At 38.5% G+C, this 19,138-nt stretch overlaps 1 protein-coding gene across 2 annotated transcripts in view; it reads right to left on the reverse strand.

Moving 5' to 3' along the window:
* Positions 1–19,138, reverse strand: part of LOC108719073 (tomoregulin-1-like) — a 385,317-nt gene that overhangs the window by 146,899 nt on the left and 219,280 nt on the right. For both annotated transcript variants that reach the window (XM_018267683.2, XM_041566231.1), the window contains one exon: positions 16,297–16,323. In XM_018267683.2, the coding sequence (XP_018123172.2) occupies positions 16,297–16,323 (27 nt within the window). The remainder of the gene's footprint in view (positions 1–16,296; positions 16,324–19,138) is intronic.

The following is a 19,138-nucleotide window of genomic DNA, read 5'->3' on the forward strand; positions in this document are numbered from 1 at the left end:
GGTGTATAACAGCACTTTGTGGTTCTGAGCCAGTGATCAATACCTTCTTATTTCTATTATGATTTATAGTAGCCTTTGCCAGCTATCACATCTCAAATGTACTGTTTACTTTTTACCACAATATTTTCGAACAGGCTGAGAAGATGATGAAGCAACAAACTGAGTTCTGACAAAACCTCTTAAAGGGGAAGGAAACCTAGTCTGCGCAAACCCCCCACCCCCCCTCCCGTTTGTTGCCCACCCTCCCTCCTCCGACCTAGCGCCGACTAGGTTTCCTTCCCCTTTAAGTGAAGTCCAAAAAAATCAAATGCTTCTGAAACAATCACCTCAGCCAGTAATTTATCTGCTTCACTAGTAGGAACAAACTTGAAAACAAAAACAGAAGAATATGCTTTCAAAAGCCAGGGTTTGACACAAATACTTCAGTCTGCTTAATCCCCTGCTTAATCTACTGCATAAAACAAAACTCAAACACTCAGATTTATACCATCAATAAGAATAAACATGGAAAACCTACAATGCAAAAGTGCAAATGATATGTCAACAGTTAAAGGAACAGTAACACCAAAAAATTAAAGCGTTTTAAAGTAATTAAAATATAATATACTGTTAGCATGCACTAGTAAAAACTGTGTGTTTGCTTCAGAAAGATTACTATAGTTTACATAAGCTGCTGTGTAGCCATGGGGGCATCCATTCAAGATGGAAAAAGGCACAGGTTACATAGCACATAACAGATAAGCCCTGTCTGATACATGTTATCTGCTATGTCACCTGTTCCTTTTTTTAATTTGAATGGCTGCCCCCATGGCTACACAACAGCTTGTTTATATAACTACAGTAGTCTTTCTGAAGCAAACACAACAGCTTTACCAGTACAGGGCAACAGTACATTTGATACAATTTCAGTTTTTGGAATTACTGTTCCTTTAAGGAAATACATCCCAAATATGAGCTTGGTGGTTGGAGGACATAATTCTATTTACAAATTAACGTAAGTTAATGTTAAAATAATAGAGGAACAATTTTTTAAAAAGATAATATGTAAATCTGCAAATCTTAAAGGAATACTGTCATGTTTTTTTTTTCATAATGCATCATTTAATAGTGCTGCTCCAGCAAAATTCTGCACTGAAATCGGTTTTTCAAAAGATCAAACTGATTTTTTTATATTTAATTTTGAAAACTGACATGTGGCTAGACATATTGTCAGTTTCTCAGGTGCCCCCCAGCAGCCTATTAACAGAACAATGGAAAGGTAACTAGATGACAGCTCCCTGGTACATAGAACAGCACTCAGTAGTAAAAACCCATGTGCCACTGCGACCCCATTCAATTACATTGAGTAGGAGAAACAATAGCCTGTCAGAAAGCAGTTTCTTTCTGAAAGGTTATGGCGCATGTCAAAATTGGCGCACACATAAAAATTGGCACGCTTCAAAATTATTCAGATGCCCATTGACTTTAATGCATTTGAACAAAAAAACGCGCGTGTAAAAATTGTCGCTCACGTTGTTTCGCCAATTTCGGGACAGATTCACCCATCACTATCAGGGCCGGATTTACATAGCGGACGCCCCTAGGCCCACTGCCATTTGTCGCCCCTGTCCCCTCCCCTTTATTCGTGCAAATTTTCATGGAGATTGTATCTCCTGTGCATCCCCAGTGTTTTTGAGCCAATGTGGGTGTGGTTGTTCAGCATGCCGCCCCCCTAAAATCCTGCCACCCTAGGCCCGGGCCTAGGTGGCCTTCCCACAAATCCGGGCCTGATCACTATAAACCACATAATATAGCATACATTGAGGGGCAGATTTATCAAGGGTCGAATTTAGAGTTTATTGGGGGTTCTAAAAAACCCCATAAACTGAAAATTCTGAAAAAAACAACCAATTGGAATGTATTTAAAAAATCTAATTTTTTAAAACGGGTGAAAAGGATCGAGCTGCAAATTCAAATCACATTCGATTAGAGTTCTTTTTAAAAAATTTTTTTTTTTTGCAAAAGTCCACCAAACGACTCTACATTGATTGTAGGAGGTCCCTCTTAGCCTAAAACACCAATTCAGCGGGTTTTAGATGGCGAATAGTTGAATTCGAATTCTTAAAGGAACAGTACATGATAAATTTCAAAATTAGAATTTTTTTTTTCAAATTCAAATCGAATTTGGACTATTCCCTAATGGAACGACACTAAAATTAACTTGAAATTTGAATTTAAAAATTCTCATTTTCAATTCTACCCTTGATGAATTTGCCCCTATATGTTTAAAGAAAGAAGGACAAGCAAGTTGCTAAAACAGATGTAGCCACCAACCAGCATAAGCAAGCAAAATTAATTTTGAGCAGTGGAAAAAACACAATGCCAGACCCCAAACACAGACCCTGTGTATGGCCAGCGTATGCCTTTTTCCAATTGGTAAAAAAAGTTATGGTGCTAAAATGTTGACCTTCCAAACCAATGTACTGTATATCTGAAGCTTGGCCAGATCAGGCTGGGCTGTGGATGCTGCTTTCTCCCTGCAGGTCTGAACAGGCTCTATGTGTAATTATATCCAAGCACCCTATTTGTCCCAACAATCTTGGGGAGTACATTGGACAAAGAACCTCTCTATTGCTGTCCACACCCTAAAAAGCTGATTTTGGTATGCATAAAAAGCCCATTACAGCGGATCTGTTGTTAGTATGGGACATACGAAAGGCATACCTCCCAACATTTTGGAAATAAAAAGAGGGACAAAAAAGTTGCAGCACGTAGTAATTAAGGGGTGTGGCCACACCCCTAATTACCATGTTCATTTTACAAAATGTGGCAGGTTATGAAAGTATGAACATATTTCTGTGTTTTTTTCAGTTATTACAGTTTTGCTAATGAAGGTGAATTGCCTTTTAAGCTGTCAAGGGACCTGTTATCTTATATTGTTACAATCACGAAATTGTTACAAATGTATCTTATCTGCTGCTGTGGCCAGGGCCGCTCCGGCCATGAGGCAAGGTGAGAATCTTGCCTCAGGCGGCACGGAGCGGCCAGTTACCAGGGGCGGCAAAAAGCCGCCTCTGGTAACTTTAAGAGCCGAATTTCCGCTTTTTAAAACGGAAATTCGGCTCTTCTAGCGCAGCGAGCGCAATAGCGCTCACTGCACTAGTTATGCGGCCCCTCCTCCACCCACTCCAACGCTGGTAGTTAGAAGAGCGGAGCAGGAGAAGGGGCGGCATTGGGGCTGCTGCCTCAGGCGGCAGCAGCCCCTGAAGCGTGCCTGGCTGTGGCTGTTCTGTGCTCTTTGCCAAAAGCCAATTAAGTTAGAAACATTGCTTCTTTTTCTGGCTGTTCAGTGCAGAGGAAAAACTGGACTTTCCAGTACAAACGATGGACTGCGGGTTGAGCTGTCAAAAGAGGGGCTGTACCTCTAAAAACAGGACAGTTGGAAGGTATGCTAAGGTACGAAGATCCAAATTACGGAAATATCTGTTATCTGGAAAACCCCAGGTCCCAACCATTCTGGATAACAGATCCTATACCCAGTGGCATAACTAGATATTACTGGGCCCCACAGCAAAATGTTTTTTGAGGCCCAAAAATGTTGAGAGATTTACCTGTTTTACCAATATTCATTGATATTTTATATGAATTAGGGCCTCATGGGACCCCTATTCCTCCTGGGCCCCCCTGCGGCCACAGGGTCTGCTTCCTCTGTAGTTACGCCCCTGCCTATACCTGTACTAGGGCTAAACTTAAGAAAGCTTTACAATGCAGAATTTTTCTCAAATACATATATTTTATGCCCTTGTGATATCAATATTCAAAACGTGATTTACAGTACCTAAAAATGGGGCAGTGACACTGGAAAAATGCTAATGAAAAATTGGCAAATGCTTGTACATATTCTTCCTTGTTTGCTGTTTGTAAATCTGGGCATTTCATTGTTAACAAATATATAAATAGTATGTATGTAGTACCACAGTCCATAAGCAGGAAAGATCTGTGTCCCTGAAGATGCCCAAGTAAACAAACAAGGACATTTGTTTGAGGAAAGACTGGAAAAAAAATTCTATTGTTTTTCCAGTCATAAATTTACAATAATAACATTTGTTATTATTGTAAATTTATGACTGGAAAAACAATATAATTTTTTTTTCCAGTCTTTCCTCAAACAAATGTCCTTGTTTGTTTACTTGGGCATCTTCAGGGACACAGATCTTTCCTGCTTATGGACTGTGGTACTACATATATATATATATATATATATATATCTCAAAGAGAAGGAAAGAAAAGAGATAAGAGAAAAAAAAATAAAATAAAAAAGGGAAGAAGGAAAATAAATTGACTCTGGGACACCTTCATTTATATACAGTATAATGTTGGACCATTATTGTATGATTCTTATATTAACTATATCACTTATCATATAAGTATACACATTGCCAATAGCTAGCAATTTTGTATGTGCAAATGAGCATTCATACATTGCTGCTTGATTCAACTCCTGCAGAATGGATTGTATTGAGGAAATAACCTCCATTTTCCATTTCCTTGCGATAGCCATTCTTATTGCGAACAAAATATGATACATTAAATAATATTGTGCTTTGTTATACTGTAATGTTAGCACTGGGTTCATTATACCCAATAGTGCTAAAGCCGGAATAAGTACAATATTAGTTTTAGTAGTTTCCTGGATCACATTTTCGACTACTTTCCATAAAATTTGTACCTGGGGACATTCCCACCAGATGTGTAAACTTCTCCCTGGACCACTACAATTTCTCCAGCATTTATTCGGTGAACCATATATTCTATGTAATTTGCTTGGTGTTAAATACCATTGATAGATTAATTTCCTAGCATTCTCAAGGTGATTAACACATTTAGAAAAAACTAGTGGCGATTTAAATGCTTCATTCCATTGCTGTGTTGTAAATGTTTGATGTAGGTCTTTTTCCCATTTTTGTATGAATCCATACTTATTTTCCAACAAATCCTCAGGTAGTACTAGCAACTTATACAATGAGGAAGTACCTTGCTTCTTAAGAATGGGGTTTCTAAAGAAAACTTCCCAAACTGTGGGTGGTCGATTAACATAATGAATCCATTTCTGTGTGTAATGGCGAATCTGCAGATATTTATAGAATTCAGTGTGAGGCAGTTGAAATTCTTGCTGTATAGACATAAATGGCTTTAATGATTGACCTTCCATTTATTGGAGTAATGTATGTACACCCCTTTGAGACCACAATTTAAATTGTAAGGTTGGTATATCCATAGCAAGTGTGTCCAGCAATAGATGGGGTGATAGAAAGGGAGAAATATATGTGGAATTGCGTATATAGTAGATCGCCATTTCTGTATTATCCACCATAGATGGGGTGGAATGGTGCCTGAATTACAAAAAGTTATTGGACTGTTGGAAGTAAAAATTTGAGCTGAGGTCCAAGGGGATAGGCAAACGTTCTTAATGTCAACCCAGTTTTTAGAGCCTCTAGGTAGATTTAACTCTGCTAGTTGATTCAATATTGTTGCTTTGTGATATATTGAAATAGCTGGAGACACCAGTCCCCCTTTTTTACCTCTTGTTTTAAAATTTGTTGTGCCAATCGAGGTTTTTTTGAGTTCCATATATAAATTGTAAAAATATGTTAAGATTTCTGTAAATATGATTGTGATAAAGCAATTGGCACAACTCGCATCAGATATAACACTTTGGGTAAACATATAATTTTCAGGGCCTGAATTCTACCAACCCACGATATAAACATTGTTTTCCATTTAGCAATTTGCTCTGTTATTGAACGTAAAAGAGGTACAAAATTATCCTGAAAAAGATTTCCTGTAGTGTTTGATAGGTGCCTACCCAGATATGAGATCTCTTTATCTTTCCATTCAAATGGATAAGCCTGTTTTAACTGTACCATAGTGTGTTCAGGAATATTCATTTCCATATCTTGGCTTTTTGATTGATTCAGCTTATATAATGATCTATTGCTAAAACCTTTCAAAATTTGTAATAATGTTGACATTGCAATTTGTGAATTGGTAAGAAATAATATATCGTCCACATATAAACCAATTTTATGAGTTACATTGCCTATGGTCACATCTTGTAAGATGGAGTTATCTCTAATTGTCTGGGCTAGCGGTTCCATAGCCAATGTAAAGATAAAAGTTGAGAGAGGGCAACCTTGCCGTGTTCCATTAGTTATGGGAAAACTATCAGAAAAGTGTCTCCCTACATTTACCTGAGACGATGAATCTGAGTATAAGGCCATAATAGCTGTAGAAAAATAAGGAGGAAAGTAAAATTTTTTTAATACCCTCTGAATGTATCCCCAATGTATGCGGTTAAAGGCCTTCTCTGCGTCAAGGCATAAAATTAATGAAGGAATTTTATTAATTTCAATATGATGAAGGATATTTATACATCTACGAGTACCATCATAGGCTTGTCTCTGTTTGAGAAAGCCTACCTGGTCTATATGTATAATTTGGGGCAATATATCTTGGAGTCTCAAGGCTAAAATTTTTGCATTTATTTTTAAGTCTGCGTTTAAAAGTACAATAGGTCTATAATTTTGACATAATGCCGGATCTTTTCCTAATTTTGGGATAGTTGTAATTCTAGACAGCAACATTTCCCTGGGGAATTTGCCTGTATTAACTATCTCATTACATCATTTTGTTAGGGGATCTAAAATGACCTCCTTATATGTTTTATAATATAGATGTGAGAAGCCATCTGGGCCTGGTGCTTTCTTGCTGGGAAATAATTTAATGGCGACTTCTAGTTCCCTTAATTGTATAGGCAAACTCAAACTATCTCTATCCACAGCTTTAACCTTAGGTATATTAACAGAAGCCAAAAATTGATCTATAAGGTCCGAAGTAGGGTGATTCTCAGAAAGATCATTATGTAAATTATAGAGCTTACTGTAAAACTGTGCAAAGGCATTAGCAATTTGGATTTGGTTAATAAATTTAGGGCTAGGGCCACATTTACTATTGGTTGAATATCGAGGGCTGATTAACCCTCGATATTCGACCGTTGAAGTAAAATACTTCGACTTTGATTATCGAAGTCTAAGGATTTACCGCAATTCGTTTGTTCGAACGATCATAGGAAAAACGATTAAATCCTTCGATGGGACGATTCGAAGGATTTTAATACATCGATCGAACGATTTTCCTTCGATAAAAAAATACTTAGCGTATGGGGATCTTGCTAGGGGCACATTTACTATTGGTTGAATATCGATGGTTGATTAACCCTCGATATTTGACCGTCTAAGTAAAATCCTTCGACTTCAATTATCGAAGTCAAAGGATTTATTGCAATTTGTTTGTTCGAACGATCGTAGGAAAAACGATTAAATCCTTCGAATCGAACAATTCGAAGGATTTTAATACATTGATCGAACGATTTTCCTTCGATAAAAAATTACTTAGAAAGCTTATGGGGACCTTCCCCATAGGCTAACATTGGTGCTCGGTAGGTTTTAGGTGGCGAAGTAGGTGGTCGAAGTTTTTTTTAAAGAGACAGTATTTCGACTATTGAATGGTCGAATAGTCGAATGATTTTTAGTTTGATTCGAAGTCGTAGTCGAAGTAGCCAATTCGATGGTCGAGGTAGCCAAAAAACCTTTGAATTCAAATTTTTTTTCCTTCTAATCCTTCACTCGAGCTAAGTAAATGTGCCCCCTAGTGTCCGTTTTAATATGCGCTATAGTAGATTTAATCTGCTGCTTTTCCAATTGTTTTAAGTAGCAGATCTGATGCTCTGTTACCCTTATAGTAAGTAAGTTTGAAAAAGACATAGAGTTCAAATTTTTTTTTTTTATTAACTACCTATCTGCCAGTTGATCAAGAGGAAGGCAAAAAAAAAAACCCATCTGAAGCCTCTCCAATTTGCCTTAGAGGGGGAAAAATTCCTTCCTGTCTCCAAAATGGCAATTGGACTAGTCCCTGGATCAACTTGGACTATGAGCTATTTCCCATAACCCTGTATTCCCTCACTTGCTAAAAAGCTATCCAACCCCTTCTTCAACCTATCTAATGTATCAGCCTGCACAACTGATTCAGGGAGAGAATTCCACATCTTCACAGCTCTCACTGTAAAAAACCCCTTCCGAATATTTAGGCGGAACTTCTTTTCTTCTAATCGGAATGGGTGACCTTGTGTCAACTGGAAAGACCTACTGGTAAATAAAGCATTAGAGAGATTATTATATGATCCCCTTATATATTTATACATAGTCATCATATCACCCCTTAAGCGCCTCTTCTCCAGCGTGAACATCCCCAATTTGGCCAGTCTTTCCTCATAGCTAAGATTTTCAATACCTTTTACCAGCTTAGTTGCCCTTCTCTGTACCCTCTCTAATACAATAATGTCCTGTTTGCGTGGTGGAGACCAAAACTGTACGGCATATTCTAGATGGGGCCTTACAAGTGCTCTATACAGTGGAAGAATGACCCCCTCCTCCCTTGACTCTATGCCCCTTTTAATACAGCTCAAGACCTTATTTGCCCTTGATGCTGCCGATTGGCATTGCTTGCTACAGCCAAGTTTATCATCTACAAGGACTCCAAGGTCCTTTTCCAGAATGGATTTGCCTAGTGCAGTCCTATTAAGGGTATAAGTGGCTTGGATATTTTTACATCACCTTACATTTATCAACATTGAATCTCATTTGCCACTTAGCTGCCCAGATTGGCAGTTTGTCAAGATTGTGTTGCAAGGATGCCACATCCTGGATGGAATTAATTGGGCTGGATAGTTTTGTGTCATCTGCAAACACCGATACATTACTTACAATACCCTCCGCTAAGTCATTAATGAACAAGTTAAATAAAAGTGGACCCAATACTGAGCCCTGGGGGACCCCACTAACAACCTTACTCCAAGTAGAGAATGTCCCATTAACAACCACCCTCTGTACCCGATCCTGTAGCCAGTTTCCTATCCACATGCAAACTTCATTAAGCCCAACAGACCTTAGTTTAGAAAGCAGTCATTTGTGGTCGCACAGTACCAAACGCTTTGGCAAAATCCAAATAGATCACATCTACTGCCCCACCACTGTCCAGAATCTTACTTACCACATCATAAAATGCAATCAAATTCATCTGACATGACCTATCCTTCATAAAGCCATGCTGATTGTTGCTCATAATGCCATTCATTAGGACAAAATTTTAAATGTGATCCAATGTGATCCAATAACAAGCCTTCAAATAATTTGCCCACCACAGATGTCAAGCTTACTGGCCTAAAATTGCCAGGCTGAGAACCTAATCCCTTTTTAAATATTGGAATAACATCAGCTTTTCTCCAATCCATAGGCACCATACCAGATGACAGTGAATCTGAGAAATCAGAAATAAGGGCTGGTCTAAAACTGAACTAAGCTCTTAGAACCTGGGAGTGTATGCCATCAGGCCCTGGAGCCTTGTTTACAGTAAAGTTGTTTAAAGCTTTTTGAATCATATCCACTAGCCACTGACTAGATTGAGCTGAACCATTCGCAGTTATAAAGTGAGCCTGTGAACCCAGACTCCTCTATTGTATACACTGAAGAAAAGAACTGATTTAACACATTTGCCTTTTCTGTATCTGTTACAACCATACTTGTACCATTATTTAATGGAGCAACACTCTCAACCTGCATCTTTTTACTATTAATATATTTAAAAAACTTTTTAGGGTTAGTTTTCACCTCCACCGCAATTAACTCTTCATTTCTTTTCTTTCTATATTGCTGATTTACAACATTTATTACAGTGTTTATATTCATTAAATGCAGCTTCTGTCCCTACAGATTTGTAGTTTTTAAATGTATGTATTAGCTTTTTAATTAGCTTTAATTTTATCTTTTAATTGTAAAATTTGGGAGTAGATTTTCTTTTTTGGATGTATCTTATGTTTACTTGTAAGGTCTGCTACCTCTATTTGTAATTGCACTATATTCTCACTCTTAACGCTTTTTATATGAGCAGCTGTTTTAATCAAGAACCCGTGTACCACTGCCTTATGAGCACACCAAGTATTAATGACCCCTGTATCCTGTATTGGATTTAGTATAAAATATTCTATTATGCACTCTTTAATTTTAAGTGATGTCTCAGTATTTGTAATCAGCTGATCATTAAGTCTCCAGGGTGGTTTAGTATTAATATCAACATCTAAAGCTAATGTTAAAGTAATAGGGGAGTGATCAGTCCAAGTTATTATACCTATCGTAGCTTGTTGTAATCTGGTTAGATCTGAGTGGGAAATTAGAAACATATCGATAAGGGAATAGGACAGATGTGGGTGAGAATAGAATGTATAATCCCATTGTGTTGGATTAGATAAACACCATGCATCATATAAATGGTATGTCTGTAGCAGAGGAGAGAGTGAGGGGTATTTGGGGGGCTTTTGTTTGGGTGTTTTCCCATCCCACTTATCTACAGTACAATTAAAATCTCCCCCAATTATCAAGATGCCCTTCTTGCATTGCGATACCTGCTGTAAAAGCGGTCTAATAAACCCAATCTGGCCTTCATTTGGAGTGTATATATTAACCAGTGTATACCATTGGGCATAAATAGTACCAATAACTGAGGCATCTGCCCAAGGGATCCACCATATATTTATCCAAATGAAAAGGATATTTCCTATGGAATAATATGGCTGCCCCTTTATTTTTTGTATTTGCCGATGCTGTAAAACAAATTGGATAGGCTTTATTGCCCAATGTAGGTTGGGCTGATCTTAAAAAATGCATTTCTTGCAGCCATATAATGTCACTAGAATATTTAGCCGCCTCTCTTAGTGCTAAGGTGCGTTTGGTTGGGCAATGCCATGGGCATTCAGTGATAGACATTTAAGTGCCATACATAATTAAGAAGGTTACTGCTATAAATGGATTTCCCCGGGAAGATGTCTCATCACCTTTTACTTGCCCTACAGCAAATAATGTCAGTAATTTTCCCATGTGATACCATATAATATCCCTTGTGCTCCCCATCACCTCTCTGGGTACTAAAGCTTGCTTAATTAAAAAATTAAGACAATAAGCATTCAGAAATACCCATTTAAATGCCACCTGGAGCCCCATGGTATGGCTTAAATACTTAGCCACCTCTTTAAGTGCTATGGAATGTTTAGTTAGAGAATAAAGGGCGTAAGCACTCAAAAATTTCCCTTTAAGTACCATATATAATTAAGAAAATTAGTGCTATAAGTGGAATTCCCCAAACTGCTATCCCACGGTTCAACATATTTATATCAGCTTTTACATGCATTACGGCAAGTGATATAACAATTTCCCCAGAGTCAAAGAATGAAAAAGGAAATACACACACCAATTATAGATAAACCTAACTATGGTGGTAAAATAGACCACCAAACCTTGGTAGCAGTAATCAGATATTAACTATATATAATTGTCACAAAAGTCAAATTTCTGAAACGTTTTTTCGACCACCATGGATTAGTTCAGCAAACCAGTATTATATACCGGAAAAGGGGGACGTTTTTAACTGTTAATATGGATTGGACAGTATATCCGCATGCTCCTAGCCCGATTTTAGCTATTAAGCTACTTTGAGTTAGGTAGCTTATACTTGCCCAAAGCTGATTGTGTATTCACACATGTCGTTGCTCTGTTGTTGGCTTCCTTGTAGTTCTCCTTGGCACCTTTTTCCAGTCATCCACCACTCGTTCAGGCTTTTCGTTCCGGATGTAGAGGGAAGATCAGGCAAATCTATCTCCCATGACTTTAGTAGGGTAGTTGCTTCCTCTATTGTATTAATAACAAAAGTAGTTCCGTTCCTAGAGCATAATAACAGGAAAACCCCATTTATAGGGAATTGTATGTTGTCTCAACATTTGGGTGATTGGATTGAGAGCCTTCCGTTTAGTAAGAGTTGTTGGTGATAAATCCGTGAAGAACTGAAGGGGTTGATATTGCTCTGGTAAGAGTTCCACATAAGTTTTTCCTTGACATGGAAGAAATGTAATCTAGTCAGTACATCTCTTGGTGCAGAAACAGGGGATGCTTTAGCTTTCGCTGTTCTATGAATCTGGTCAATTAGCAGATGCTCCTTTGGTGTATCTGGGAGAATGGTTTGTAGCAGCTCTGTGAAATGCGACACTAATTGGTCTGTTGTTATAGTTTCAGGTATACCACGGATATGCACATTATTTCTCTGTGACCTGTCTTCCAGATCAATCAGCTTGTTCTTTATTTGCGGCACATCATCCTTTATTGTGTTGGTTTCATCCACCAAACTATTATGGGCCGCAACCAGTTCTCCCATTTTATTTTCTAAGTGAGCAGTACACTCACCCAAATCTTTAATATCTGACCGGATCTCCTTAGCCATCGGTTTAAAATCCGCTTGAATGTCCGTCTTTAAGGAGTGTAATAGCTCTCTCATCTTTTATTCGGTAAGCATCGGCTCGTTAGATTCTAACACCTCACCACTATCCTTTTCGGATTCCAGCAGCTCTTCATTACACGCGGTTTGTGATAGACTATCTCTGCCGCCATTACGGGTCTGCTGCGTGTCAGAAGAGCGCTTACCATAAAAAGTCATAAGTTTTAGCGGAGATTGTTTCTTTCTCAACTTCCACATCATGTGTCCCCAAAGTCCGCTTAATCTTGGGGTTTTTCTCACTCTTTTACTGTCTGTTTGATAGTATTCGAGCACGGAGTTCTGCAGCAACACGTCCTACTCCATTTGCTGTTAGCCACGCCCCCTAGTCATATAATAGACTGGCCAAATTTGGGTTGTTGGAGAATAGGCGCTTAAGGGGTAATATGATAACTATGTATACATATATAAAGGGATTATATAATAATCTCTCTAATGCTTTATTTACCAGTAGGTTTTTCCATTTTACGCAAGATCACCCATTCAGATTAGAAGAAAGGAGGTTCCGACTAAATATTCAAAAGGGGTTTTTTACAGTGCGAGCTGTGAAAATGTGGAATTCTCTCCCTGAATCAGTAGTACAGGCTGATACATAAGATAGCTTTAAGAAGGGGTTGGATTGCTTTTTAGCAAGTGAGGGAATACAGGGTTATGGGAGAGCTCATAGTGCAAGTTGATCCAGGGACTAGTCCGATTGCCATTTTGGAGTCAGGAAGGAATTTTTCCCCATTGGATGGCTTTTTAGAAAGTGAGGGAATGCAGGGTTATGGAAGATAGCTCATAGTACAAGTTGATTCAGGGACTAGTCTGATACTACTACTATGTAGTAGCGTCCAATTTTCTTCTCTGCTGATTCACTGCACATGCTCTGTGCTGTTGTCAGTTACTGAGATTAGGGTCTGACTCGAAATATACAGTACACATAGAATAAATATGTCACAATATAAGGCTGATTAGAAATTAATACATATAAATACTACATGGCAATATAGAAACCAGTGCAACTAACATCAGAATTTAATAATCAGCCCTGTAGCATTAACATACAGTAGGCCAACCTCATCTTCTGCTTGATAATTTGCATCAACCCCTAAGTTTCGTTTCTCAACAGCTGCTCAGAGCCCACTGAGCATGTGAGTGTCCCAGACACTTTCTAAGGTGGTGACTCCCTGTGACAAGTTTGAAGTTGTGAATCATTGCTGCTACTGAGAAGCTGAAACTTTATGCTGGTGCAATAGGTTCAGGATATAAAACATGGCATTGTTAGCCATATTCATTTTTAGGGTTTAGTTCTCCTTTAAACTTGCCATTCTAAATATGTATTTATGATCACAAAAGGAGGGATTTTCATATATCCTTCTACAATTCCTAAATTTAAATTATTAATTGTATGTTTTTGGTGCAGTGTTGGGTATACAACAGGTACAGTGAATGCTTTCTCTTTTAAAGGAAAACTATGCCCCCAAAATGAATCCTTGAGAGTTTATATCAAATAAAATGTCATACTAAAGAATCTTACCAAACTGAAATATATATTTAAGTAAATATTGTCCTTTTACATCTCTTGCCTTGAACCACCATTTTGTGATGGTCTGTGTGCTGCCTCAGAGATCACCTGACCAGAAATACTACAACTCTAACTGTAACAGGAAGAAGCAAAAGACAGAACTCTGTCTGTTAATTGGCTCATGTGACCTTAATATATGGTATGTTTGTGTGCATCGTGAATCCTATGGTCCTAGGGGGCGGCCCTTATTTTTTAAAATGGCAATTTTCTATTTATGATTACCCAATAGCACATACTACTAAAAAAGTATATTATTATGAAAATAGTTTATTTACATGAGGCAGGGTTTTACATACGAGCTGTTTTGTGTAATATCTTTCTATAGAGACCTACATTGTTCGGAGGTATAGTTTTCCTTTAAGAAAGTTGCTACTTTAATTAATTTATAATGGTTACATAGTTAAATAGTTAAATTGGGTTGAAAAAAGACAAAGTCCATCAAGTTCAACCCCTCCAAATGAAAACCCAGCATCCATACACACACCCCTCCCTAATTTCAATTAAATTCTATATGCCCATACCTATACTAACTATAGAGCTTAGTATCACAATAACCTTTTATATTATGTCTGTCCAAAAAATCATCCAAGCCATTCTTAAAGGCATTAACTGAATCAGCCATCACAACATCACCCGGCAGTGCATTCCACAAACTCACTGTCCTGACTGTGAAGAACCCCTTACGTTACTTCAAATGAAAGTTCTTTTCTTCTAGTCTAAAGGGGTGGCCTCTGGTACGGTGATCCACTTTATGGGTAAAAAGGTCCCCTGCTATTTGTCTATAATGTCCTCTAATGTACTTGTAAAGTGTAATCATGTCCCCTCGCAAGCGCCTTTTTTCCAGAGAAAACAACCCCAACCTTGACAGTCTACCCTCATAATTTAAGTCTTCCGTCCCTCTAACCAATTTAGTTGCACGTCTCTGCACTCTCTCCAGCTCATTTATATCCCTCTTAAGGACTGGAGTCCAAAACTGCACTGCATACTCCAGATGAGGCCTTACCAGGGACCAATAAAGAGGCATAATTATGTTTTCATCCCTTGAGTTAATGCCCTTTTTTATGCAAGACAGAACTTTATTTGCTTTAGCAGCCACAGAATGACACTGCCCAGAATTAGACAACGTGTTATCTACAAAGAGCCCTAGATCCTTCTCATTAAAGGAAACTCCCATCACACTGCCATTTAGTGTATAACTTGCATTGATATTATTTTTGCCAAAGTGCATAACCTTGCATTTATCAACATTGAACCTCATTTTCCAGTTTGCTGCCCAGTTTTCCAGTTTAGACAAATCACTCTGCAAAGTGGCAGCATCCTGCATGGAACCTATAGTTCTGCACAATTTAGTATCATCTGCAAAAATAGAAACAGTACTTTCAATGCCCACCTCCAGGTCATTAATAAACAAGTTGAAAAGCAAGGGACCTAGTACAGAGCCCTGCGGTACTCCACAAACAAAACTGGTCCAATTAGAAAATGTTCCTTTTACCACCACTCTTTGTAGTAGATCTTTTAGCCAGTTCTCTATCCAGGTACAAATACCATGTTCCAGGCCAACATTCCTTAATTTAAACAGTAACCTTTTGTCTGGCACTGTATCAAATGTTTTAGCAAAGTCTAAGTAAATCACATCCACTGCCATCCCAGAATCGAGGTCTCTACTTACAGTACATTCTCATAAAAAGAAAATAAGTTAGTCTGGCAAGATCTATTACGCATAAAACCATGCTGGCACAAACTCCTAGTATTATGATTTGCTATGAAGTCCAGTATCTTATCCTTTGTTAACCCTTCGAAAAGCTTTCCTACCACTGACGTCAGACTAACCGGCCTATAGTTTTGAGGCTGAGAACAAGAACCTTTTTTGAATAGAGGCACCACATTATCAATTCGCCAGTCTCTCGGCACTATGCCAGATCTCAATGAAAAATTAAGTTGCTTTATAACTTGCATTGGCTTCTTTGCTATATGGCAGTCGGGTTACACACATTTCTATTTAGAAAAGAAACAGCTGAGAATGTGCATGCGTTGCAGAGACATACATAAACCACTGTAGCAAAGACTGACAAAATATGCTTTTATATAAGCCAATGTATTTCAATAACTTTGTCTAATAAAATGGCCAATGGATTCCGAATGTGTTAGTGGAATGAGATTTTTATTGTATATTTTGTGGCAAATGATATTGGAATGTGTAGAATTATTAACTACTGGCCTTGCTGATACTGTGGGAACATTAGTGAAAATACAGCGCTGTATATTTAATTAACTGTACAATTGTAATAGCAAATTTTGAAGGATAACGGAATACTCACCTCCTTCACCAGATCCAGATGCAATATCTGTTAGACAAATATAAAGGAAAAAATTGCATTAACATGGCATATTGTTTCTTCCAGATGTTTTACAATCTGACACATTGACACATTTTATCTGTATTGCTACAAAAGTGTTAAAAATGTAATAATTTTAGTCTATTTGCAAAAAATTATATCCTTAACAGTTAGAATGGTTAGCTACTTGCACAAAGCCTGAACACATACACATAAGCTCATAGGTTATAGCCTCACATATATATATGCCATTGCAATTTAGATACATTATTGATAGATAGATCGATAGATACAGTAGATAGATTGCTTTAATAGTCACATGCAAAGTTATACATGTAGACCTGTAGTGAAATGTACCCTGATCACTCGAAACTATGGTTTTTAAATAACAATATACTAGTGCAGTGCTGTCCAACAGCCGAGGGCAGAAATTTTTCTGGCCTACGTGGTGGAGGGCCGATAATGGAAGTCAGTTGACCACTCCCCCTTACAAACCACACCCACTGTAAACCACACCCACATTACCACAAGAACTTTTAAGACCATATCCACAGTAATGGTGGTAGCACAACAAAAAACCAATTGGATGGTGCTCACTGCAGAGATATCCCTCATCACTCATATGTGAAAAATTTAAGTCATGTTAAAACATACCCTTAAAGGGCATGTAAAGGCAAAAAAGTAAAAGCAAATTTTTACTTTCTTTAATGAAAAAGAAACCTATCTCCAATATACTTTAATTAAAAAATGTGTACCGTTTTTATAAGAAACCTGACAATATGCAGTGAAATTCTCCCTTCACTGTGGCTAGAAATTGTCAGACGGTCCCTAACTGCTAGGCAGGGAAACAATCATACTTATGAACAGCAGGGGGAGCCTTACTTCCCAGCCATGCATAGCTCAAGCAGCTTTGTTTGTTTCCATCTAGAGCAGTCGGCGACTGTGTTGAGATTTGTATTGGATTTTATTTTTACCTTTACATCCCCTTTACTGTTTCCAACTCTATCTGCAGGGACAAAGATCACGGAGCCAGATTTAAACAGATAACAGCCACTGGTTCTACAGAGTTGGAGAAAGTTTGTATTCAACAATACATAAACTATAAAATCCACATAAGATTACATGACAACACAGGACCCAGTGCAGTCTGGCAAGGAGTCTGACTGGTAAAATGGGAGAGCTGGAGGTGCTGGTACTAGAGGAAAAATATGATGTGATTGGTGTGGCTGAAACATGGCTGAATGAGTCACACGAAGGGAGGTTAAATCTCCCGAAACGTTGCTACAGTGGCGTTTTTTTAAATAAATTTGAACATACTGCATATAAATAGCGTGTGTGCAGATCCTTAATCGAGATTGCTGTTGCTGAGGGGCCTTGCCAGGTCGACGGATGACCAGCACCACCAATTGCAGTAAGGTAAACGGCGGGAGTGCGGTGGATTAATAAAAACAGGTTGTTGAGGAGCCAACCAGAAAAAATGCTATTCTGGATCTAGTGATCTCAACTGACCCAGAACTTATAGCAAATGTGCAAGTCTTTGAATCCCTGGGTAATAGTGACCATAATGTTATATTTAATGTCTGGTGCAAAAAACAAATATACACTGGTGCAACAAAAACCATGAATTTCAGAAAAGCTAAATTTAGTGCCTTGAGGGCTGCCCTTCAGAGCACTGATTGGGGCATTAAGTTTTCAGCTAAAAACACAGAACAAAAATGGTTGTCATTTAAAATAATATTTAAAACATTACTGTTTTCAATTTATATCCTTAAGGAGTAAATGTAGAAATTCTAAAAATCACCCTATGCGGCTTAATATAGAAATAATGAAGTTAATAGGAAAGAAGATAAAGGCATTTAAAAACTACAAGTCTGTTGGGACAGAAGCTGTATTTAATGAATATAAACATTATAATAAATGTTGTAAATCAGCAATTTTGAAGGCAAAGAAAGGAAATGAAGAGTGCATTGCGGAGGAGGTTAAGACTATGTAAGGGCCATTCACCCTGGTGGTCCAATGGGCCGACAGGGACACCCGCTGCGCCTCCGGTGGGGACGCCCGCCACGTGGTGTCTTTCCCTCTGGATTCCGCGATGCACTGCCTTAGGGCGCACTTCCGAAGTTTCTGTGCGCAATCACGCTGGCGTGATTGTGTCCTTGCGCATTGGGCGAAATTCAAATGTTAAAAGGCGCATTAGAAGCTGCAGTACCTTGCCATTATAGGATCTTGTTCCTGAGTTTCCTGGTGCCTCTGTGCTGTTTAGCTTCTGTAAATCTGATTCTCTGTTGTGACCCCTGCCTGCTACTGACGATCCTGATTTCTTAATCCTGACCCATGCCTGATTATCAACTTCGCTGTTTCTGAACCCCTTTCTGATTGGTCTCCTGGTTTGACCCTTGCCTGTCTGACATCGCTTGTACTCTGCCTACCCCGACCCAGCCTGATCTGACTACGCCTCCTGTCTACGCCTTGTACCGTGACTGTCTGCCCAAAAGACTTTGCTTTATAGTCATGCCCCTTTGTGCGTTCAGAACCTCTCGTTTGGCACCTCTCTTTATAAGTTCCAAGCCAATTTGGAAAACCGCACACCTCACATACCCCAGCAGAGTTTCCTGGTGCTCATTGATGGGGGAGTCGGCAACCACCCAGACAAGGTGCATAGGAGAATCACCGGTATACAGGAGTTTAGTTAAGCAGGGCAAGCCCTTGCAATTTTATTAAATGCACTGCATTAAATAAAATTGCAAGGGCTTGCCCTGCTTAACTAAAGCAGGGCAAGCAGTGATTCTCCTATGCACCTCTCTTTATAAGACCTGGCGGCATC

This window comes from Xenopus laevis, chromosome 6L (assembly GCF_017654675.1).
Source record: "Xenopus laevis strain J_2021 chromosome 6L, Xenopus_laevis_v10.1, whole genome shotgun sequence".
In the NCBI taxonomy this organism is placed as follows: Eukaryota; Metazoa; Chordata; class Amphibia; order Anura; family Pipidae; genus Xenopus; species Xenopus laevis.